Source organism: Dipodomys merriami, unplaced genomic scaffold, assembly GCF_024711535.1.
Source record: "Dipodomys merriami isolate MVZ:Mamm:240054 unplaced genomic scaffold, mDipMer1.0.p SCAF_3, whole genome shotgun sequence".
NCBI classification, from domain to species: domain Eukaryota; kingdom Metazoa; phylum Chordata; class Mammalia; order Rodentia; family Heteromyidae; genus Dipodomys; species Dipodomys merriami.
Window position 1 is genome coordinate 62814711 of NW_027204492.1, and position 19320 is coordinate 62834030.

The 19320-nt window shown below is 38.8% G+C and overlaps 1 protein-coding gene across 5 annotated transcripts in view; it reads left to right on the forward strand.

Annotated features, from left to right (window-relative positions):
• Window positions 1-19320, forward strand: part of Atrx (ATRX chromatin remodeler) — a 177726-nt gene that overhangs the window by 123627 nt on the left and 34779 nt on the right. For all 5 annotated transcript variants that reach the window (XM_070040154.1, XM_070040155.1, XM_070040156.1 and 2 more), the window contains 7 exons: window positions 3135-3272; window positions 4292-4467; window positions 7302-7419; window positions 11350-11480; window positions 11964-12052; window positions 12178-12350; window positions 16374-16527. In XM_070040154.1, the coding sequence (XP_069896255.1) occupies window positions 3135-3272; window positions 4292-4467; window positions 7302-7419; window positions 11350-11480; window positions 11964-12052; window positions 12178-12350; window positions 16374-16527 (979 nt within the window). The remainder of the gene's footprint in view (window positions 1-3134; window positions 3273-4291; window positions 4468-7301; window positions 7420-11349; window positions 11481-11963; window positions 12053-12177; window positions 12351-16373; window positions 16528-19320) is intronic.

The following is a 19320-nucleotide window of genomic DNA, read 5'->3' on the forward strand; positions in this document are numbered from 1 at the left end:
TTTCCAGAAAATAGATTTCCAAGATCATCTGAAACATATTTCTTTTCTCCATTTGAGACAGTCTTGCTACTTTGCCTATGTTGTCTTCAAATTCCTGGACCCAACTGATCCTCCTGCCCCAGCTTCTGCCATTACTGAAATTACAGGTGTGCAGCAACACACCAACTAAGCCATTAAAATTCTTTAAAAATTTAATTTTAGAAATTGTTCTCTCTCTCTCTCTCTCTCTCTCTCTCTCTCTCTCTCTCTCTATATATATATATATATATATATATATATATATATATATATATATATATTTCAGTTAATAAATGAAATGTGAATGATGGCGATTAACTTCGTGTATAGTCCCTCAGGTAACCTTGCTAAAGATACTGCTTTCTTTCCTTCTGTTGCCATAGTAACATATACTTTGAATTCAGAACATCATAAAAGTGGCACATATTCTTTTTTTATAATACATTTTCTTTTTTTAATTTTAATTTTAATTTTTTGTGAACATACTGTACAGAGGGGTTACAATTACATGGGCAGGATTATTCTTAAGCAAAATAGAAGCAGTAAAAAAAAAAAAAAAAGATGCGTATCGAGAAGTCCAAGCGCTGTTCCTTCTAATCTGACCTCTTGTGTATATTCTTCCTGAAGTTGGTTTTTTTTGTTTGTTTGTTTGTTCTTTTGGTCTGTAGTGGGGCTTGAACTCTGGGCCTGGGTGCTGTCCCTCAGCCCTTCAGCTCAAGACTAACACTCTACCACTTGAGCTGCAGCGCCACTTCCGGTTTTCTGGGGTTAATTGGAGCTAAGAATCTCATGAACATTACTGCCTGGGCTGGCTTTGAACTGTGATCCTCAGATCTCAGCCTCCTTAGTAGCTAGGATTATAGGCGTGAGCCACCAGTGCCTGGAAACTCTTCAGTTCTTGAAGATATGAAAAGATGCCGTGACATAACTGGGTCCCCCCTCCCCCAAATCATGTTAGTGCCACAGACTATCATAATGTTCCAAATCCTCCAGGTTCACAAAATACTCTGGATATCAAACACAGACTTTGCCTTGGGCAAAATTAATCCTTTAAGTCATATTTATGCATTTACATGTAAAACCTACCTATTTGAGGTGATTTTTATTTTTTAGCCTAAATTAATTGTTCAAAGGGATTTCACTCTGATGTGTCCATAGTATGCACAGTGTACCTTGATCAAACTCACTCCAATTCCTGCTCTACCTCATCCTTTCCCCTCTTTCCAAACCAGTCTCAACAAGCTTTTGTTATTCCAATTTCATACATGTACATAATGTAATTTGCCTTCTTCACTGTGTCCCTCGCTAGTACCCATACCCAAAGAAGACAAGACATAGTTCACCTCTCTCATATAAACTTTTGTCATGTGCATGTTGTTCAATGAGGCTTCACCATATTTCATATTTCATACATGCATATACTGTACTTTAATCAGATTGATTATTTATCATCTTTATGTCTGAATAATACTACTGCATGTATATGTGTGTTTGTGTGTGTGTGTGTGTGTGTACACATACATCACATTCTCTTGATCTATTCATCAGTTGTAGTTTATCTTGGCTGTTTCCATATCTTGGGTATTGTCAGTAGTGCTGCAATAAACACAAGTGTGTAAGCACTTTTGTTTTATTCTTTGTCTAACTGATACTTCTGGATCATATGGTAGTTCTACTTTTGTTTTTTGTTTTTGTTTTTCTTTTTTGCCAGACCTGGGGCGTGAACTGAGGGTGTGGGCACTGTCCTTGAGTCTCATTTGTGCTCAAGGGCAGTGCTCTACCACTTGAGCCACAGCGCCACTTCTGACTTTCTTTAAAAAAAAATATTTTTTTGTGTTTATGTGGTACTAAGGAATCGAACCCAGGGACTCATGCATGCTAGGCAAGCACTCTACCACTAAGCCATATTACTACTGCCTATTTTTAGTTTTTTGAGATGTCTCCATACTTATTTTCATATTGTTTGCACTAGTTTATATTCTGAGTTGGTTGTTTGAAAATGAGATCATACTGTAGAATATTGCAATGATGAGGATGGGTAGGTTTCAGATGTATCATCTTAACGAATTTTCAATTTTATGATAGTAAGAATGTGATGTACATTCAATAGAAATGACTTCTCCCAATAGAAAACATTTTAGGATTCAAATAATAATACCTGGTCTTTTAATATAAAACTAGTATAGATTTTAGTTTTAGGATATATATATATAAGTAATACTTCTTACTACTTGGGTGACCTTGTCTAAGTTCTGTTATTTGTTTTGTCATATTGGAAAAGTTACTTCTGAAAATCATGCAAGTGAAATTTTTAAAATGTGTGACACAGAGAAGGCAGTTTGGCAGCTGCTATTGTTTTTTTGTTTGTTTATTTATTTATTTTTTGTTGGTTGTGGGGCTTGAACTCTGGGCTTGGGTGCTGTTCCTGCACTCTTCAGCTCAAGGCAAGCACTCTACTGCTTGAGCCCCAACACCACTTCTGGTTTTCTAATGGTTTGTTGGAGATGAGTCTCACAGAGGTTCCTGCCCCCTCAGGCTTTTAACCGTGATCCTGAGATCTCAGCCTCCTGAGTAGCTAGGATTACAGGCATGAGCCACCCACCAGCGCTCAGCTCTGGCAGCTGCTATTGTTGATCTCAATATTTATATTGTGTATATGTTAACCAGAAAGGAAAGCAATGAAATTTTGTAGGATACTTAAATAGATAATAAACTTTATTTTAAAAATACAAATATAGAGGGCTGGGAAGGTGGCTCAGTGGTAGAGTACTTGCCTCACATGCATGAGGCACTGGGTTCTGATTCCTCAGCACCACATAAGCAGAAAAAGCTGAAAGTGGCACTTTGGCTCAAGTGGTAGAGCACTAGCCTTGAGCTGAAGAGCTGAGGAACAGTGCCTAGGCCCAAAGTTCAGGCCCGACTACCAACAAAAAATAAAACAAAAACAAAAAAATCCATATATAAGATGTTTTATTAATACTCCTCAGAAAGTTCACTATTTTGTTAAATATTGTTTAAGTTTTGTTATTGATAAGCTTTTGCTACAAGCAGAACTTTTATTTTGGTCATTTTCAATTTTATCGTATTTGAATTGTGTTGTTTTGTACATCTTATAGGTCCTGACTTTGTTGTTTGTGATGAAGGCCATATTCTTAAAAACGAAGCATCTGCTGTTTCCAAAGCTATGAATTCTATACGATCAAGGAGAAGGATTATTTTAACAGGAACTCCACTTCAAAATAACCTGATTGAGTGTGAGTTAATACATTGACTATTGACTGTTGCAGCTGTTGTGTCAGATATGTTTTTGCAGCTTTTGCCATCTGTCTTTCATGTGTTTAGCATAGTCCGTGACCATGATCTGTGTTGGTCCCTCTAGGTTACTGTGAAAGAGCATCATACTTTCAAGTGAGGTACTTTATAATATGAGCAATAAACTAAAGTGAAGATATGTGGCATTATGATTGTTCAGATATAAATAAGGAAATTGAAAGAGTTAACAAGTATTAGAAAGTCTCAATGAATGCTTATAATTACTTAGTAGATATTGTAAGGATATAGAGTAGTTTATGGAGCGGTAACCATTAAGAAATACAAAAGAAATGTCAAACATGAACATTGCAGAAAGCTGGAGAAGGTAGGAGCACTGTGCTATATCCATGGAAGAATGGCTGAGAACAGATTAAATGCCTCCGGGAAGTGACTTAGTTATTTCCCTTGTTTTCCTGTGGGTGGTGAAGCTAAGCACTACAGGGATATTGGTTATCACATAACAATTGAAATTTCCCATTGTAATCTGCCACTTTTAAAAATGTTTTTTTATTTATCTGTTCATTTGCCTTTTTTTCTGTTCTGTTATCCTTTCACAGAAATGCCATTTCAAATTGTGATGCTAATTAGTATAGGACAATGATAACACTCAAGTCTTCTGAAACTAAGTTAATAGAAATTTTGGTTTGGTAGTTTATTATCTGTTTGCATTTTTCTATTTGGTATGTTTTCTTCACAAGATACTCTCACTGTCCATAAAAAAATCATGGCTACATTTATAGACATATCTTGATTAGTGATTTAGAATAAAATGTCCTTAAATGTTTTTAAAAATAATATTCTTGTTTAAGGATGAATTTTATTTTAAATTCTTATGTGTGATTTAAGTAATTCAGAGCTGGGTAGGACTTAAAAGCAGTGTTTACACTTAGCTTGATATTTCAAGTCTTTAATTATCTTTAACATCATTAAGGTTTTTAATAAATTAATGTCTTCTTTTTAGATCATTGCATGGTTAACTTTATCAAGGAAAATTTGCTTGGATCCATTAAGGAGTTCAGGAACAGATTCATAAATCCAATCCAAAATGGTCAGTGTGCAGATTCTACCATGGTAGACGTCAGAGTGATGAAAAAACGTGCTCATATTCTCTATGAGATGTTAGCTGGCTGTGTTCAGGTATGGACAAAGTCCCAAAGTATACAATATTCTTATTTATGTTGGATTCTCAAAATATTTTCTTTGAGTTTAAACCTTATAATTATTTTTGTTCTCTTCTTCTACTTTTTTAGTCTATACTGTTGCATTGTCTTCACAAATGTATTTAACATTCTAGTGTCTTAAAAAAATTATAGTGAGGGGCTGGGGGTTTAGCCCAGCGGAAGGGTGCCCGCCTGGCGCGCCCAAGGCCCTGGGTTTGGTTCTCAGCCCTGGTTTAAAAAAAAAATTATAGTGAGGGGGTGGAAATGTGGTTTATTGATAGAGTGCTTGCCTACCATACATACAGCACTACATTTGATTCCTCAATACCAAATAAACAGAAAAAACCTGTAAACAGAAAAAAGCTGCAAGTGGTGCTGTGGCTCAAGTGATAGATTGCTAGCCTGCCTAGGCCGAGTTCAAGCCCCAGAACTGGCAAAACAACAACAACAAGAAGAAAATTATAGTGAGAAGTTTAAAGTGGAGTTATTGGTTCATTGATTCATTTGCTAAATGCGAAACATCATATTTTATTAATGTTTACATTCTTTGTAAGACAGAGAATCCCTGTAGATAGCACAGCTGTTATGATTAAGATAGTCCTGTACTAGAAGCTTTCTCAAGTGGTAAAGGACCTAACTAGCATGCTTGAGGTCCTGGGTTCAATCCCCAGTACAGTTCAACACTCCTCCCCCCACATATAAAAAGGAAGAAGGAAAAAGAGATAATGAAATGAAAAAGAAATTTCTTACAATCACTGGTTCTATAGTATTGTATTCTAAACATTACTATCTGAAATGTTTGTGGAAGAGTAGAGTATTAATTACGCGAGGAACTATTTGTTTAAGTAATCATTACCAATATTATTGCCTTGAAGTATATTCAAAAAGCTGGGTGTGATGGTACATGCCCATAATTCTAGCATTCTAGAGGCTGGAACTAGAAATTTACAAGTTCGAGGACAGCCTGGGCTATATTGTGAGGCTGTGTTACAATGACAAGCACCAAGTATATACACAACCACTGGGAAAGGCTAATACAGACCTTCAGTGAATGTATATTCCTGAGTAGGATTATTGAAAGTGAGTTGTCAGCCAGATGCCCACTTCTCTTTAGACACTAAACATTGATGACAGCTACACAGATGTTTTATACTTAAACAGGCTGTGCTTTTGGATGGCACTACTGCCGTCCTTCATGACAAAGCCACCCTATTTGGTCTGGTTAGTTACATGTGCTAGCAAGTACTTGGTGTCTTTCTTTTTGCTGGTATTAGGGTTTGAACTCAGGGGCCTGAGTTAACTTGGCTTGATTGCCCAACCACTTGAGCCATGCCTCCAGTCTGGCTTTTTGCTGGTTAAATGGAGATGGAGTCGCTTAGACTTTGTCGTATGGGCAGATTTCAAATTGTGATCCTCTAGATCTGTGTTGTGAGTGGCTAGGTTTATAGGTGTGAGCCACCATTGCCAAATACTTTTTAGGGGAAGGATACCAGGCATTCTACAACTCTAGCCATTCCCTCTTTTCTACCCTCCACTCTCCCCTCCTCCTGAGCCCTTGGTGTTTATATTTCACTGCTATCAATAGCCCAGACAATATTTTCCTATGTTTAAATATTCTTTGTGCCTTAGTGCATTGTGTTCTTTTGTTTTCTATCCCTATAATTAAATGGTTTAAAGAGTATTGTACATGGCTTGTATTCTTGGATGGGTAAATACCCTTCTGTGTGTTATTGTTTGGCATATTGCTACATCATGCTCAGAGGTGACTACTTAAACTGCATTAATGTTTTTTTGAGACCTGGTCTCCCTGTGTAGGTCAGGCAGGCCTTGAACTCTTACTCCCCTGCCTTAGCCTTCCAAGTGGCAGGATTAAAAGCATATGTCATGCCAGGTGCCAGTAATCCTAGCTACTCAGGAGACTGAGATCTGAGGATTGCAGTTCAAAGCCAGCCCACGCAGAAAAGTCCTGGGAGACTCCAATTAACCAGAAAAGTGGAAGTGGCATTTTGGCTCAAAGTGGTAGAGTATAGCAAAAGAGCTCAAGGACAGCACCTGGGCCCTGAGTTCAAGCCCATGACCAATGACAAAATAAAAAAGCATGTGCTGGCTGTATTAGGCTTTCAATTCATAGGTGTTGCTATACGAGTAAACCTTCAATTTTTCTAGCACCACCTGTTGAATTCTCTTTAGTGATTTTCTTTTTCTTCCTGAGAAAGACCATCTTGAGAATTTGAATTTTGTCATATGGCCACTTTAAAATTTGTTTGATATGCTTCAATATCTTATATCGGTGTATCATATTGTGCTGTCAGATAAAGTACATTAAATTGAGCATGATGGCACATACCTGTAGTCCTGGACCTTGGGGGGCAGAGGCAGAAAAATTTCAAGTTCAAGGCTGTATGGCTATCATTTAAGACACTGCCTCAAACAACAAACTGAAATGCATGAAGCATATTCATATGTGAATGATTGTGTGATTTTTTCTTTTTTGGTCTGGTTGTGGGTCCTGAACTCTGGGCCTGGGCACTGTCCCTCAGCTCTTCAGCTCAAGGCTAGTGCTTTACCACTTAAGCCACAGCGCCACTTCCGGCTTTTTTCTTTTTGCTTATGTGGTGCTGAGGAATCGAACCCAGGGCCTCATGCATGCAAGCGCTCTACCACTGAGCCACCTTCCCAGCCCTGATTGTGTGATTTGAAAAGGGTGTGTTGAAAAAATACTTCGTGACTGTGTGCATCTTTCTAATAAGCGTGACAAATTCTTAAAGCAGTTTATTAACTATTTTTCTTTCTCTTTCTTGTTAATTACAGAGGAAAGATTATACAGCATTAACAAAATTTTTACCTCCAAAACATGAGTATGTGCTGGCTGTGAGAATGACAGCTATTCAGTGCAAGCTTTACCAATACTACTTAGATCACCTAACAGGTAACGGGCACCGAACTCTTTGCATCTTTATCTGAAGAGCGCCATGAGCGCCATCTTGGTCATTTTTTTCCATATCTGTTCTCTTTGTTTTACAAATGATAAGCTTGAACATCTCATTTTTGAGAAGACTCTAATATTTTCAAATCAAATTGAAGCAAAAACCAGGTACAGTGAAAGAATCTTTGCTTTGTAAACATGGGGCCTGGGCCAAATACATCACACGTAAATAAAAGCCGTTAATTTTAAAGAGCTATTGCAGAACAGTTAGAAATGTGGAATAAATCCATGCTAAACTACCTAAGCTAATCTTTTAGGAAAAGCAGTACATTTTAGAGTAAAATGATAATGTTGTTCTTCCAGAAACTTTCTGGAGAAAATGGGGTTTGAATCTTAGTGTTGTTCAGATTTTTTTTCTATCTTATGACCCAGAATTTGCATCTGTCTTCCCAGCTATGTGGGAAACAGATCCAGGAGTATGAAAGTTCTAGGCCAGCCTGAGCAAAAGTTCAAGAGATGCATTAATGCTAGTAATTTTAAAAAAGTTATATGTAGTGCTTCATTCCTATAGGCCATACTTACAAAGTAATAATGAAAAACACCAATAACTAAAAGAGCGAAAGGGTATCACTACTGACCTTACAAATATAAAAAGAATTGGGGGCTGGGATGTAGCTCAGTGGCAAAGCGCTTACCTAGCAAGTGCAACGTCCTGGGTTCGATCCCCAGTACCAAAAAAAAGAAAAGTTGAAAAAAAGAAAAAAAAGAAAAAGAATTAAGCCAGACACCATAGCTCACACATAGTTCTAACTGCCTGGGAGGCTGAGAGTGAAAGGTTCATGATTTGAAGCCAGCCTTAGGCAAGGAAAAATAGTGATTCCATGTCAACAGAAAAAGGTGGATGTAATTTTATATACCTTTCTACAACTCTTAAGTTATGGTAGGACACACAAAACAGGAGGATCGCAGTGTAGGTGTACTTTCCAACAAAAAGGAAGACTCTGTCTCAAAAATAACCAGTGTTAAATAAAGCTGCAGCCAGGCGCCAGAGGCTCACACCTATAATCCTAGCTACTTAGGTGGTTGAGATCTAAGGATCTCAGTTCAAAGCCAGGCCAGGCAGGCAAGTCTGTGAGACTCTTATCTCTAATTAACCACTGCAAAACCAGAAGTAGCACGGTGGCCAAAGTGGTAGAAAACTAGCCTTGAGCTGAAGAGCTCAGGGACAGCACCCAGACCCAGAGTTCTAGTCCCACAACTGATCCTACCCAGGCCCAGAGTTCTAGTCCCACAACTGATCCAAAAAAAAAGAGCTGTAAGTGTGACTAGTATCAGGCTTCATAGGCTGGCCTTGAGTTAAAATTCCCAGTATTGCCAAAACCAGAAAGAATTAAGAGAGTACTGTGAGCACTTATGCTGTGATGAATTAGGTACTTCATTTTCAGAGCAATGGGTTTCATTATACACAGTGGAAATGCCTGTATCAGGCAGTGTAATGCCTGAAGATTTTTTAAAAATGTATTTTCATTATTGTTATTAAGGTGTTGTACAGAGAGATTACTATTTTTTCTCAAGATTTTCATGTAGTGTGTGTGTGTGTGTGTCTGTGTGTGTGTGTCTGTGTGTGTGTCTGTGTCTGTGTCCCCTAGTTTTCTCTCATCAAGACTTGATAATTATTGGTTAACTTACATTGAAACAGGACAGTAGTGGTGGGCTATGGTTCAGTGTACTTTGTTTGATATTCTGGATTCAATCCCCATACAACTAAAAAAACTCTGAAGAGGAAACTATGGTATTACTAAATGCTATTATTTCCTTTAAAAAAAACCTTTTTTGTGCTGGTCCTGCATCTTGAACTCAGGCCTGCATGCTGTCCCTGAGCTTTTGTGCTTAAGGCTAGTGTTCTACCACTTGAGCCACAGCTCTACTTTCAGCCTTTTTTGGTAGTTAATTAGGGATAAGAGTCTTATGGGCTTTCCTTCCCAGGCTAGCTTTGAATGACAATCCTTGGATCTCAGTCCCCTGAGTTAGTTAGGATTATAGGTGTGAACCACCAGTGCCCTTTTAAACCATTGTTTTGCATTTTATCCCCTTTGATAATTTTGTCATACAAATGAAGCCATATTAATTTCCCTTTAACTTTATTTTTCCCCACTTTCTGTAGTTCATTACAATAAATATTATTTTGTATGATTAGAGACACATAGGCATTGAGTCTTTGTGTTCCTCTCCTGAGAGTATCCTCCTTTGGTCTGGCTATGTGTGAATGCAAATAACAGGAATACAACTATACCTATACTACTGAAACAAAACATACAAAGTTGTGAGCCTATCTCCTCAGGAAGAAAAAAATTAATAACCATATTACTGAAGGTTAGTCAGATATAATTAAAATTCCAAACAGTTGGACCTTTTTAAAAAAAAATTATTGTAAAGGTGAACAGGGGGGTTAGAGTTTTATAAGTAAGGTAATGAGTACCATTGGGGTACTCATTTTCTCCTGCTTACCTCTCCCTACGGCCCCACTCAAGTTGTATAGTTCATTTCCATCACAGTGTCGAATATCATTTTTGCATTAGTTCATCTTTTATCCTTCTGTTTCTGTGATTCCCTTTCCCTTCCATGGATTGGGATAAACTTATATACAAGACAAAGGGTATAGAAAACTAAAACAGAAAAAAGGAAATAACTGCATACATGTCCTGTACAATTTAAATTTTCTTTATATGAAAATATCCTTTTGAAGCTGGGCACCGATGGCTCATGCCTGTAATCCTAACTACTTGGAAGACTGAGATCTGAGGATTGTGGTTCGAAGCCACATGAGATAAGAGTCTCAGAATGGGAGGTAGTGCTCAAGTGGTAAAGAACTAGCTTTGAGCACAAAGAAGACAGGGACAGTGCCCAGGCCCTAAGTTTAAGACCCACAACCAACAAAACAACAAAACTATCCTGATGAAGTTATTCCAGACAGAAATTTCCAGAATAATTACTTTTTGTACATCAAAATCATGATTACTTTCAGAAGTACCTTTTTGGAGTTCACATAGTAGGAGAGAGTTGCTAAAGGGCTATATGCAGTTAAAGGGGAATTTTAAATCTAGGGTTTGTGAATTAAGTTATGGAGATTTTGAGTATTTAGGGGGCAGAACTAGAGATTGAAATCAAGGTCTCCCCCTTGCTAGGCAAGTGCTTTACCAGTGGAGCCACACCCCCAAGCTAGCTTTTAAGATCTGGAATAAGCAAATAAAATTACATGCTTTTAGGAACCTTGGAGTAAAATGGCAACCTTTTGTTGAATAACGTGTACAGATAACAGATACAGTGGTATTAGTGTTACACTTGACTTTGTTATCAAAAGAAACTGAAAAGTATTTTTCTATAATGTTGCTCCCAGCATCTCCAAATCACCTATGTTGGTTAATATGTCAAAGTTCTGGGTGTTCATTGCACCTGTTGGGTCTTCTTTACTACTGAATGCATTACAAGTTGTATATTTCTATATCACATATTTCTGTAAAGTAGGTATCCTTTATAATGCCAGTTATTTTATGTATTTCAAAATGTTTTTTGAAGCTGGGTACCAGTGACTCATATCTGTGATCCTAGCTACTCAGGAAGCTGAGATCTGAGGATTATCATTTGAAGCCAGCCCAGGCAGGAAAGTAAACTACTCAGAAAAGGCCAGAGGTGGTGCCATGGTTCAAATGGTAGAGTACTAGCTTTCAGCAGAAGAAGCTCAAGGACAGTGCCTAGGCCCTGAGTTCAAGCCACAGGACTAGCCCCCCCCCCAAAAAAAAAAAAGTTCTTTTAAGAAACAAGATAAGTTTTTCACATTCGGAGTCCAGGTGATAGCTAAGGGCAAAACGTGGAATTTAGAAACATTGTGGTTGAAGAATTGTGTGTCTTCAAACTGTACTTTCTTTCGATCAGGTGTAGGGAATAACAATGAAGGTGGCAGAGGAAAGGCAGGTGCAAAACTTTTCCAAGATTTTCAGATGTTAAGTCGAATCTGGACTCATCCTTGGTGTCTGCAGCTGGACTACATTAGCAAAGAAAATAAGGTAAACCAGCTCAACCTCTTGTATTTTTAACTCATTTCTATGTGACTTAAATATTTTTTTTACTTGAGCCTATTTTAAGTAAAAACCCTCTACTACATTGAAATAATTGACTACCTATAGAAAAGTTACAAAAGTAGTGGAGAGCTATCTTGTACATTTGACTCATTTTTCTCTCATTAACATCTTAGTGTAACCATAGTAAAGTTATCAAAATTAAGAAACTCAGTTTAGTATAATAGTAATATAGTATTAGTATAATAGCAGCAACAGTCTTTATCATGTTCATCGTGTTTTCTTTCATCTTTTTCCTGTTTTCCATTCCATCATGTCTCCAACATTTTCTGCAATTTATGATAATTCCTTATTCCTTCCATTTGTCATGTCACTATATGTGTCCTTAAAGGAAATTAAACATTATTATACATCTTCAGTATATGTTGAAATGAAGTTACTACTTTTTTTGTCTTTTTTTTTCCCCTTTAGGGGTATTTTGATGAAGATAGTATGGATGAATTCATAGCTTCGGATTCTGATGAAACTTCCATGAGTCTAAGCTCTGATGAGTATACCAAGTAAATCCAGCACTGTTTGTGCTCTGTATTCTCACATTTAAGATATCCCTTTGCTAATTGTCATCTGATAATTTGTTTTATATCTTTAGTATGCTTTTCTCATGTTGGGATTTTTCTATTTTCAGAAAAAAGAAAACAAAGGGGAAGAAGGGGAAGAAAGACAGTAGCTCAAGTGGTAGTGGCAGTGACAATGATGTTGAAGTGATTAAGGTCTGGAATTCCCGGTCGAGAGGTGGTGGCGAAGGGAATCTGGATGACACCGGAAACAACCCCTCTGGATCTTTAAAGCTGGATGAAAGTGAGTCTTGTGCCTGTTGCCTCTTGAAGAGAACATTCATTTAGATATCAGGTCTTAGTGCTTTCCTTTTAGTCATTTATTATCTGTGCTCACTGATGGACTCAAAATGGAATTGAGGAGAAATGAGGCTCAGAATTATATTTTATTTTATTTTTTTGTCGGCTCTTCAGCTCAAGGCAAGCGCTATACCATTTGAGCCACAGCACCACTGCTGGCTTTTTCTGCTTATGTGGTGCTGAGGAATTGAACCCAGGGCCTCATGCATGCAAGGCAAGCACTCTACCACTGAGCCACCTTCCTAGCCCCAGAGGCTCAGAATTATAATAGCTATTTGATAATGTTTCATTATAGTCTCTCTGGTATTTGGGAGGAAAAAAAGAATTGTTTATTTACATGTATATACCACAATCTGATTATTCTTCAATATGCTAATTCTTGAGTGGCCTCGCTCTGTGTGTGTGTGTGTGTGTGTGTGTGTGTATGTATGTGTGTGCGTGCGTGTACAGTGACTTGAAATCTGAGCATGGGAATTGTTCCTAGATTTTTTTCCCTCAAGGCTAGAGCTTTACCACTTAAGTCATAGCTCCACTTCTGTCTTTTTTTTTTTTTTGTCGGTGGTGGGGCTTGAACTCTGGGCCTGGGCGCTGTCCCTCAGCTCTTCAGCTCAAGGCGAGCGCTCTACCACTTGAGCTACAGCGCCACTTCCGGTTTTCTGGTGGTTTATTGGAGATAGGAGTCTCACGGTCTCTCCTGCCCGGGCTGGCTTTGAACCGTGATCCTCAGATCTCAGCCTCCTGAGTAGCTAGGATTACAGGCGTGAGCCACCAGCGCCCGGCCACTTCTGTCTTTTTAAAAGATTGATAGAACTGGGATTCAGACCAAGATCTGTGTATCTAGTTGCAAGCCACCATCATATTTCCATAACCAGAAACATTTCAGGTAATGAAGTGTGATTGTACTTATTTATTTATTGAATCTAATTTTACTCTCTTAGATGTTTTCTTTTCTCATTCTTGATAATCTCTAATTTGTCTATGTTTTGTTTCCCTCTACTATACACAGTGTTCCCTTTTATTTTCTCTCGTGTGTATGAAAGTGAAAACAGTCTGTGATTGAACTCTGCAGTGGCTTAACTTGCCTTGGCACATCTGTGTATGGAGGGATCAGTGCTGACCTTCCTGTCTTACCCAGGTCTGACTGACTAGATGGAAAAGATCTCTAGAGCTGGGAACAAATCTAACAATATTTGATATATCAAGCACAGGAAGAGAGAATCATGTGATGGTTCTGAGTACTTGGCATTTAAGAGGTGTAGAACAAAGCAGTTACCCATGTGTGAGCTGAAAAGAAACAGGCCTGGGGGAATCTGAGATCCACTGTTGATCCAAATGAGTGATTTCTTGATAAACATTTCTCTCGTCAGTACCTCTAATGAGTAGGCAGGTGGCAGCCTAAGCACAAACCCTGGCTTCTCCATGAAATGGAAGGAGCTGGGAAAATTAAACCACCAAATTTCCTTTCTCATTCTTCTTTCCTTGTACCCATAAAGGCAGTTTACTATCAGTGTTTGTCTTCTGATTAGTTTTAAAGAATATTGATTTTTTTAGTTTGTTTTGTGCTGGTATTGGGGCTTGAACTCAGGGCCTAGGAATTACCCTTTATCTTTTTCACTCTATTACTTGGGACATAGCTTTGCTTCTGGCTTATTGATGGTTAAAGATAACCTGGTAATCTCTAGCCTGCCTGGGCTGGCTTTGAACGACTATCCTTAAATCTCAGTTTCTTAAGTAGCTAGGATTACAAGTGTGAACCACCAGTGTCCAGTTAAAGAATATTTTTATCATAGGAAAACGGAAAGTGATTATAGGTTAAGATAACAGGAAACACGTTATTGCTTCCCTCAGTTTACCCTTTTTTTGTCTCAGGGCCTTCACATGCCTGTTCCCTGCTTGTCTCAGGTCAAATGTTACCTCCTCAGAGAAGAAACCCCCCCTTATACAATGACTTCTGTACCCACTCACATCAGCACATCACTTATTCTGAAATTGCTTATATCTGAAATTATCCAATTTATGTATGCATGTATTGTGGTCCAATGTCAGTACTATTCATTGATAAGAGACTGATTCTCTAGTGACAAGAACAGTACTTGACACTTAAATTTTTTGGTCAGTCGTGGGGCCTGAACTCCGGGCCTGGGTGCTGTCCCTCAGCTCTTCAGCTCAAGGCTAGTGCTGAACAGCACCACTTCTGGCTTTTTCTGCTTATGTGGTGCTGAGGAATCGAACCCAGGGCCTCATGCATACAAGGCAAGCACTCTACCACTGAGCCACCTTCCTAGCCCCTCAGTTTACCTTTTGAGTTACATTTGTCATCATTACATCTTATCATTACAAATGGTTTATGTGTTTCTGGGACTAATTTTCTACAAATACTGTTGTTGAGGTTTCTCCTAAATTTTGGTTGAGAAGAGAAGGATACACTTTCGAGTGCTGTAAATAGGTTATGTAGAAACGTTGGCTGATGTTGGAGGTGGGGAGGAGTCTGTTGCAATTGTATCACTTCAAGAAATGAGTGGCCTCTTCCATGTTTCCCCGTGTTCTGTAAAAGCATCACAGTTTCCATATATGTGATTATTAGAATGGTTTGCACAGAACCCAGGAAGAGCTTAGAAGTCTTTATGTTGTAAGCCAGAAAGCAGACAGGAAAGATCATAAGTCAAGAGAGACAAACTTTTTTTTTTATGTGTATTGGTTCTAGGGTTTGAACTCAAGGTCTAGGTGCCCTCTCAGAGCTTTTGTATTCAAGGCTAGTGTTCTACCACTTGAGCTACAGTTCTGCATTTGGCCCTTTGATGATTAATGGATGATAAGAGTTTCACGGACTTTCCTGCCAAGGCTGGCTTTGAATCATGATCCTTAAACAGTCTCCTGAGTAACTAGGATTATAGGCATGAGCCACTGGCACTGAGCTAAGAAAGACAATTTTTCTTTTTCTTTTTGTTGGTCATGGGACCTGGACTCTGGGTCTGGGCACTGTTCCTCAGCTTTCAGCTCAAGGCTAGTGCTCTACCACTTAAGCCACAGCACCACTTCTGGCTTTTTCTGCTTAGGTGGTGCTAAGGAATCGAACCCAGGGCCTCCTGCATGCAAGGCAAGCACTCTAGCACTGAGCCATCTTCCCAGCCCAGAAAGACAAATTTTTGATTGCTTGTCTAGTGGGGTGTGTGTGTGTGTGCGCGCGCGTGCGTGTATGCGCATGCACGTGTGTGTGTGTGTGTGTGTGTGTGTGTGTGTGTGTGTGTGTGTGTGTGTGTGTGTGTGTGTGTGTGTGTGTGTGTGTGTGTGTGTGTGTGTGTGTGTGTGTGTGTGTGTGTGTGTTCCATTATGGGCTTTGAACTCAGGGCCCTGATCTTGCTAGCTCAAGCTTGCTATGCGTCTATCTGTTATACATGCTCATTATTTCTGAGATAGGGGTTTGCTTGCTCCGTGGGTGCAACCTGTATCCTGATCCACTTATGTTTCAATTATTGATTGGACAATTATGAGACAAGTCCTTGTTTGTGTTTTCCAGAATTCTAGTAGTAAAAACAGCAAAATACATCCTATCCCTAGAAAGCTTGGGCTGAGTTATGGTTTCTCTCTTCCCTTCCCCACTATTTCTTGGAGTACATCTTGGGGAATTGATCCTCTTAGGCCTAGGGGGTTTCCATCCCTTAGCATCTCTGAGTGCCTCCGTTCTACTTCCAGGGTCTGCCTCATACTTGAATTTTCTCAAAGCCCATTCTTGTTGCTACCATTGGCATTGAAGCCAACCTCCACTTCTTCATGCTTGTCTTTCAGTGTAGAGCTTTTTTACTCTGGTGTGGGATGGGGTGGGATGGTGGTGGTGATGTTTGTGCATGGGCCATATTTTTTTTCTCCCTAAATTGGTGTACTTCTGTTTCTCTTGATCTTGTTCAGTTTTACCTGACTGACCAATGTCAATTAATTATTTAACCTATGTTCCCTTTATTTTATTTAGGTAAAGCTACGTCAGCTTCTAATCCAAGCAGCCCAGCTCCAGACTGGTACAAAGATTTTGTAACAGATGCTGATGCTGAGATTTTAGAGCATTCTGGGAAAATGGTACTTCTCTTTGAAATCCTTCGAATGGCAGAAGAAATTGGGGATAAAGTGTAAGTTTTTTCCCCCTATACTTACTGAATTGACAAACCTGTTCATAATCTGTTATTTCAGCAATTTCCTTTGTAATTTCTTGTCATAGCACTTCCTTAGTGGCAGACAGCTGGGAGTTCTAGTCAGGTGGTGTCTTCAGTGCTCTTTTCCCTTTTGAGCTGTTGCCCCTTGGACGGAATCCTTGGCTCATGTGTCTAGTTAAGATTTATGAAAACATACTTTTTCAGTCCCTGTAGTGTGGCTTCTAACTTGTCACTGTACCAAGATGTTTTTCTTCCTACAATCACTGGTGAACACTGAATCCCTAGACTTAATGATTACCTTTCAGACTCTTATCTGTTTTATGAGTCTGTCTTTATCATATCTGTGCCCACCATCTCACCCATTGGATCATTAGCCCCAAACCATTGTCCAAGCTTTAAACCAGACTTGCCATATAAGCTGTTACAGAGTCTCAACATATGATCATGAAAGATTTTTAAAACATGTCTGATGCTTTGAATAATTAACATAATGCTGAAAAAATACTCTTTAAAGGAAGAGGTCTAATGTATCAATTAGCCCTTCTGTAAACAGGCATTTGTTACTTCCCATACCACCTTTTTAAAAATAACTAGTTCTCAACACATTCCAATGTACCTGTTTGCTTATGTCTTTGTACCAGACCAGTAGGCTTACTTAAAGACACATTCCATTTTTTCTTGTTTTGTTTTGGGGGAGGCAGTCCTAGGGCTTGAACTCAGGTCCTCTGGGTCTAGGTGCTATCATTGAGCCCTTTTACTCAAGGCTAGTGCTCTACCACTTGAGCCCATAGCTCCACTCCCAGCTTTTTGGTTCTTAATTTGAGATGGAGATAAAAGTCACTGGGATTTGTCTACTTGAGCTGGCTTCAGATTGAGATCCTTGGATCTTAGCCTCCTGAGTAGCTAGGATTACAGGTGTGAGCCACCTGCACCTAGCTTTTTATTTGTTTCTATTCACTATACCTGGCATCTGTTCAGTGCTCACTAAATTTTTTAGTGAGCCACTTTGTCTTTATATATTTATTTACATATTTATTTTATGGTGCTGGAGTTTACACTCAGGGCCTCATGCTTGCTAGGCTGGAATTCTACAGACCTAATTACCATTTTATACAGAAACATAATTTCAGGTAAATTATGATGCTGCCCTATTTTTAAAAATTTATTCTTTTAAAAATAGGATCTCACTATATTTCCCAGACTGTCCTTGAACTTATAATACTCCTGGCTTTGCTTATTGAGTGCTGGGATTATAGGCATGCACTACCATTTCTTACTTATTGCTTGAAAATCAAGTATTAAAATTGAGATAAAGTATATTTTGGAGTAGGGATAATAAAATTTGATAGATTAAGGGCAGTAAGGAGAGAATAGTCTAAAGAATGGTTCCTAGACTTCCAGCAGAAATGACTTGCAGAGTATGCTATTTGCCAAAATGGACAAGATTAAAGAACTAGTTTTTTGTTTTAGTTTTTGGGTTTGTGTGTGCCTGTGCATGTGTGTGTGCACATGCATGTGTGCGTGTGTATGTGCTTGTGTGCCAGCCAGTACCAGGGCTTGAATCCAGAGCTCCATGCTTTCACAGGGCTGTTTTTGCTTGTAGCTTGTGGGTGCTGTGCTGCTTGAGCCACACCTTCATTTAGGCATTTTACTGCTTAATTGGAGAAGAAATTTCCTGTACTTTTCTGTCCTGGCTGGCTTTGAATTGTAATCTTTAGATCTCAGCTTCGTAAGTAGTTAGGATTATAGACATGAGCCATCAGTGTCTGGCTTTCATTTTTTTAATGTAAATTATAATTTTTTTTGTGGGTTGTGGGACTTGAACTCTGGGCCTGAGTCCTATCCCTGTGCTGTTCAGCTCAAGGCTAGCAGTGTACAACTTGAGGCATAGCATCACTTCAGTTTTCTGGTGGTTAAGTAGAGATTAGAGTCTCAGGGACTTTCCTGCCCCAGCTGGCTTTGAACCACGATCCTCAGATCTCAGCCTCCTGAGTAGCTAGGATTACAGGCATGAGCCAGTGGAGTCTGGCTCAATTCTTTATTTTTTAATTTTAAAAAATGTTCCTAACTGTAGAAAGTAGCCAGAGAATTAGTAACTGAATTGAATTCTTACTAATGGTTGCATTTTATATGTGTTTTCATTTGTGTGATCTAATATAGAAGTATGTTATCGTTGTCTGTGAGATTGTTTCATGTTAAACTTAATCAACTAAGTTTCTTTTTCTATACAACTTCTTTCAAATCAGATTCCCCCATTCTTTTTTAGGGCAGGGGAGGGGGTCCTCTCCTGCAGTTTGAATTAGGGCCTGGGCGCTGTCCCTGAGCTCTTCTACTGAAGGCTAGCATTCTATCACTTCGAGCCACAGCTCCACTTCCCAAATTCCTCCATTCTTTATTCATGCAATTGATTTTTGAGTTTTTGAGTTTCAAGCCCCAGTCCTTGAGGTTCTTTTGCTCAAGGCTAGCACTCTACCACTTGAGCCACAGCACCACTTCTAGCTTTTTTGTTTATGTGATACTGAGGAATCGAACCCAGGGCTTCACCCAGGCAAGCACTCTACCACTAAGCCCCATTCCCAGCCCCATGCAATTGATCTTTTAAACCCAATGTACATTTGATATTTCACAGGGCTGGAGAAATAGGATTTTTTTAGTCAGTGGTGTGCTCTTAAGTAACAGCTGCCCTTCCATAAAATAATAATGAAAATAAAGAGAAAAGGCAAGCAATGAAGAAACAACCTGATTTACAAAATTTGCTAATTTCCATAA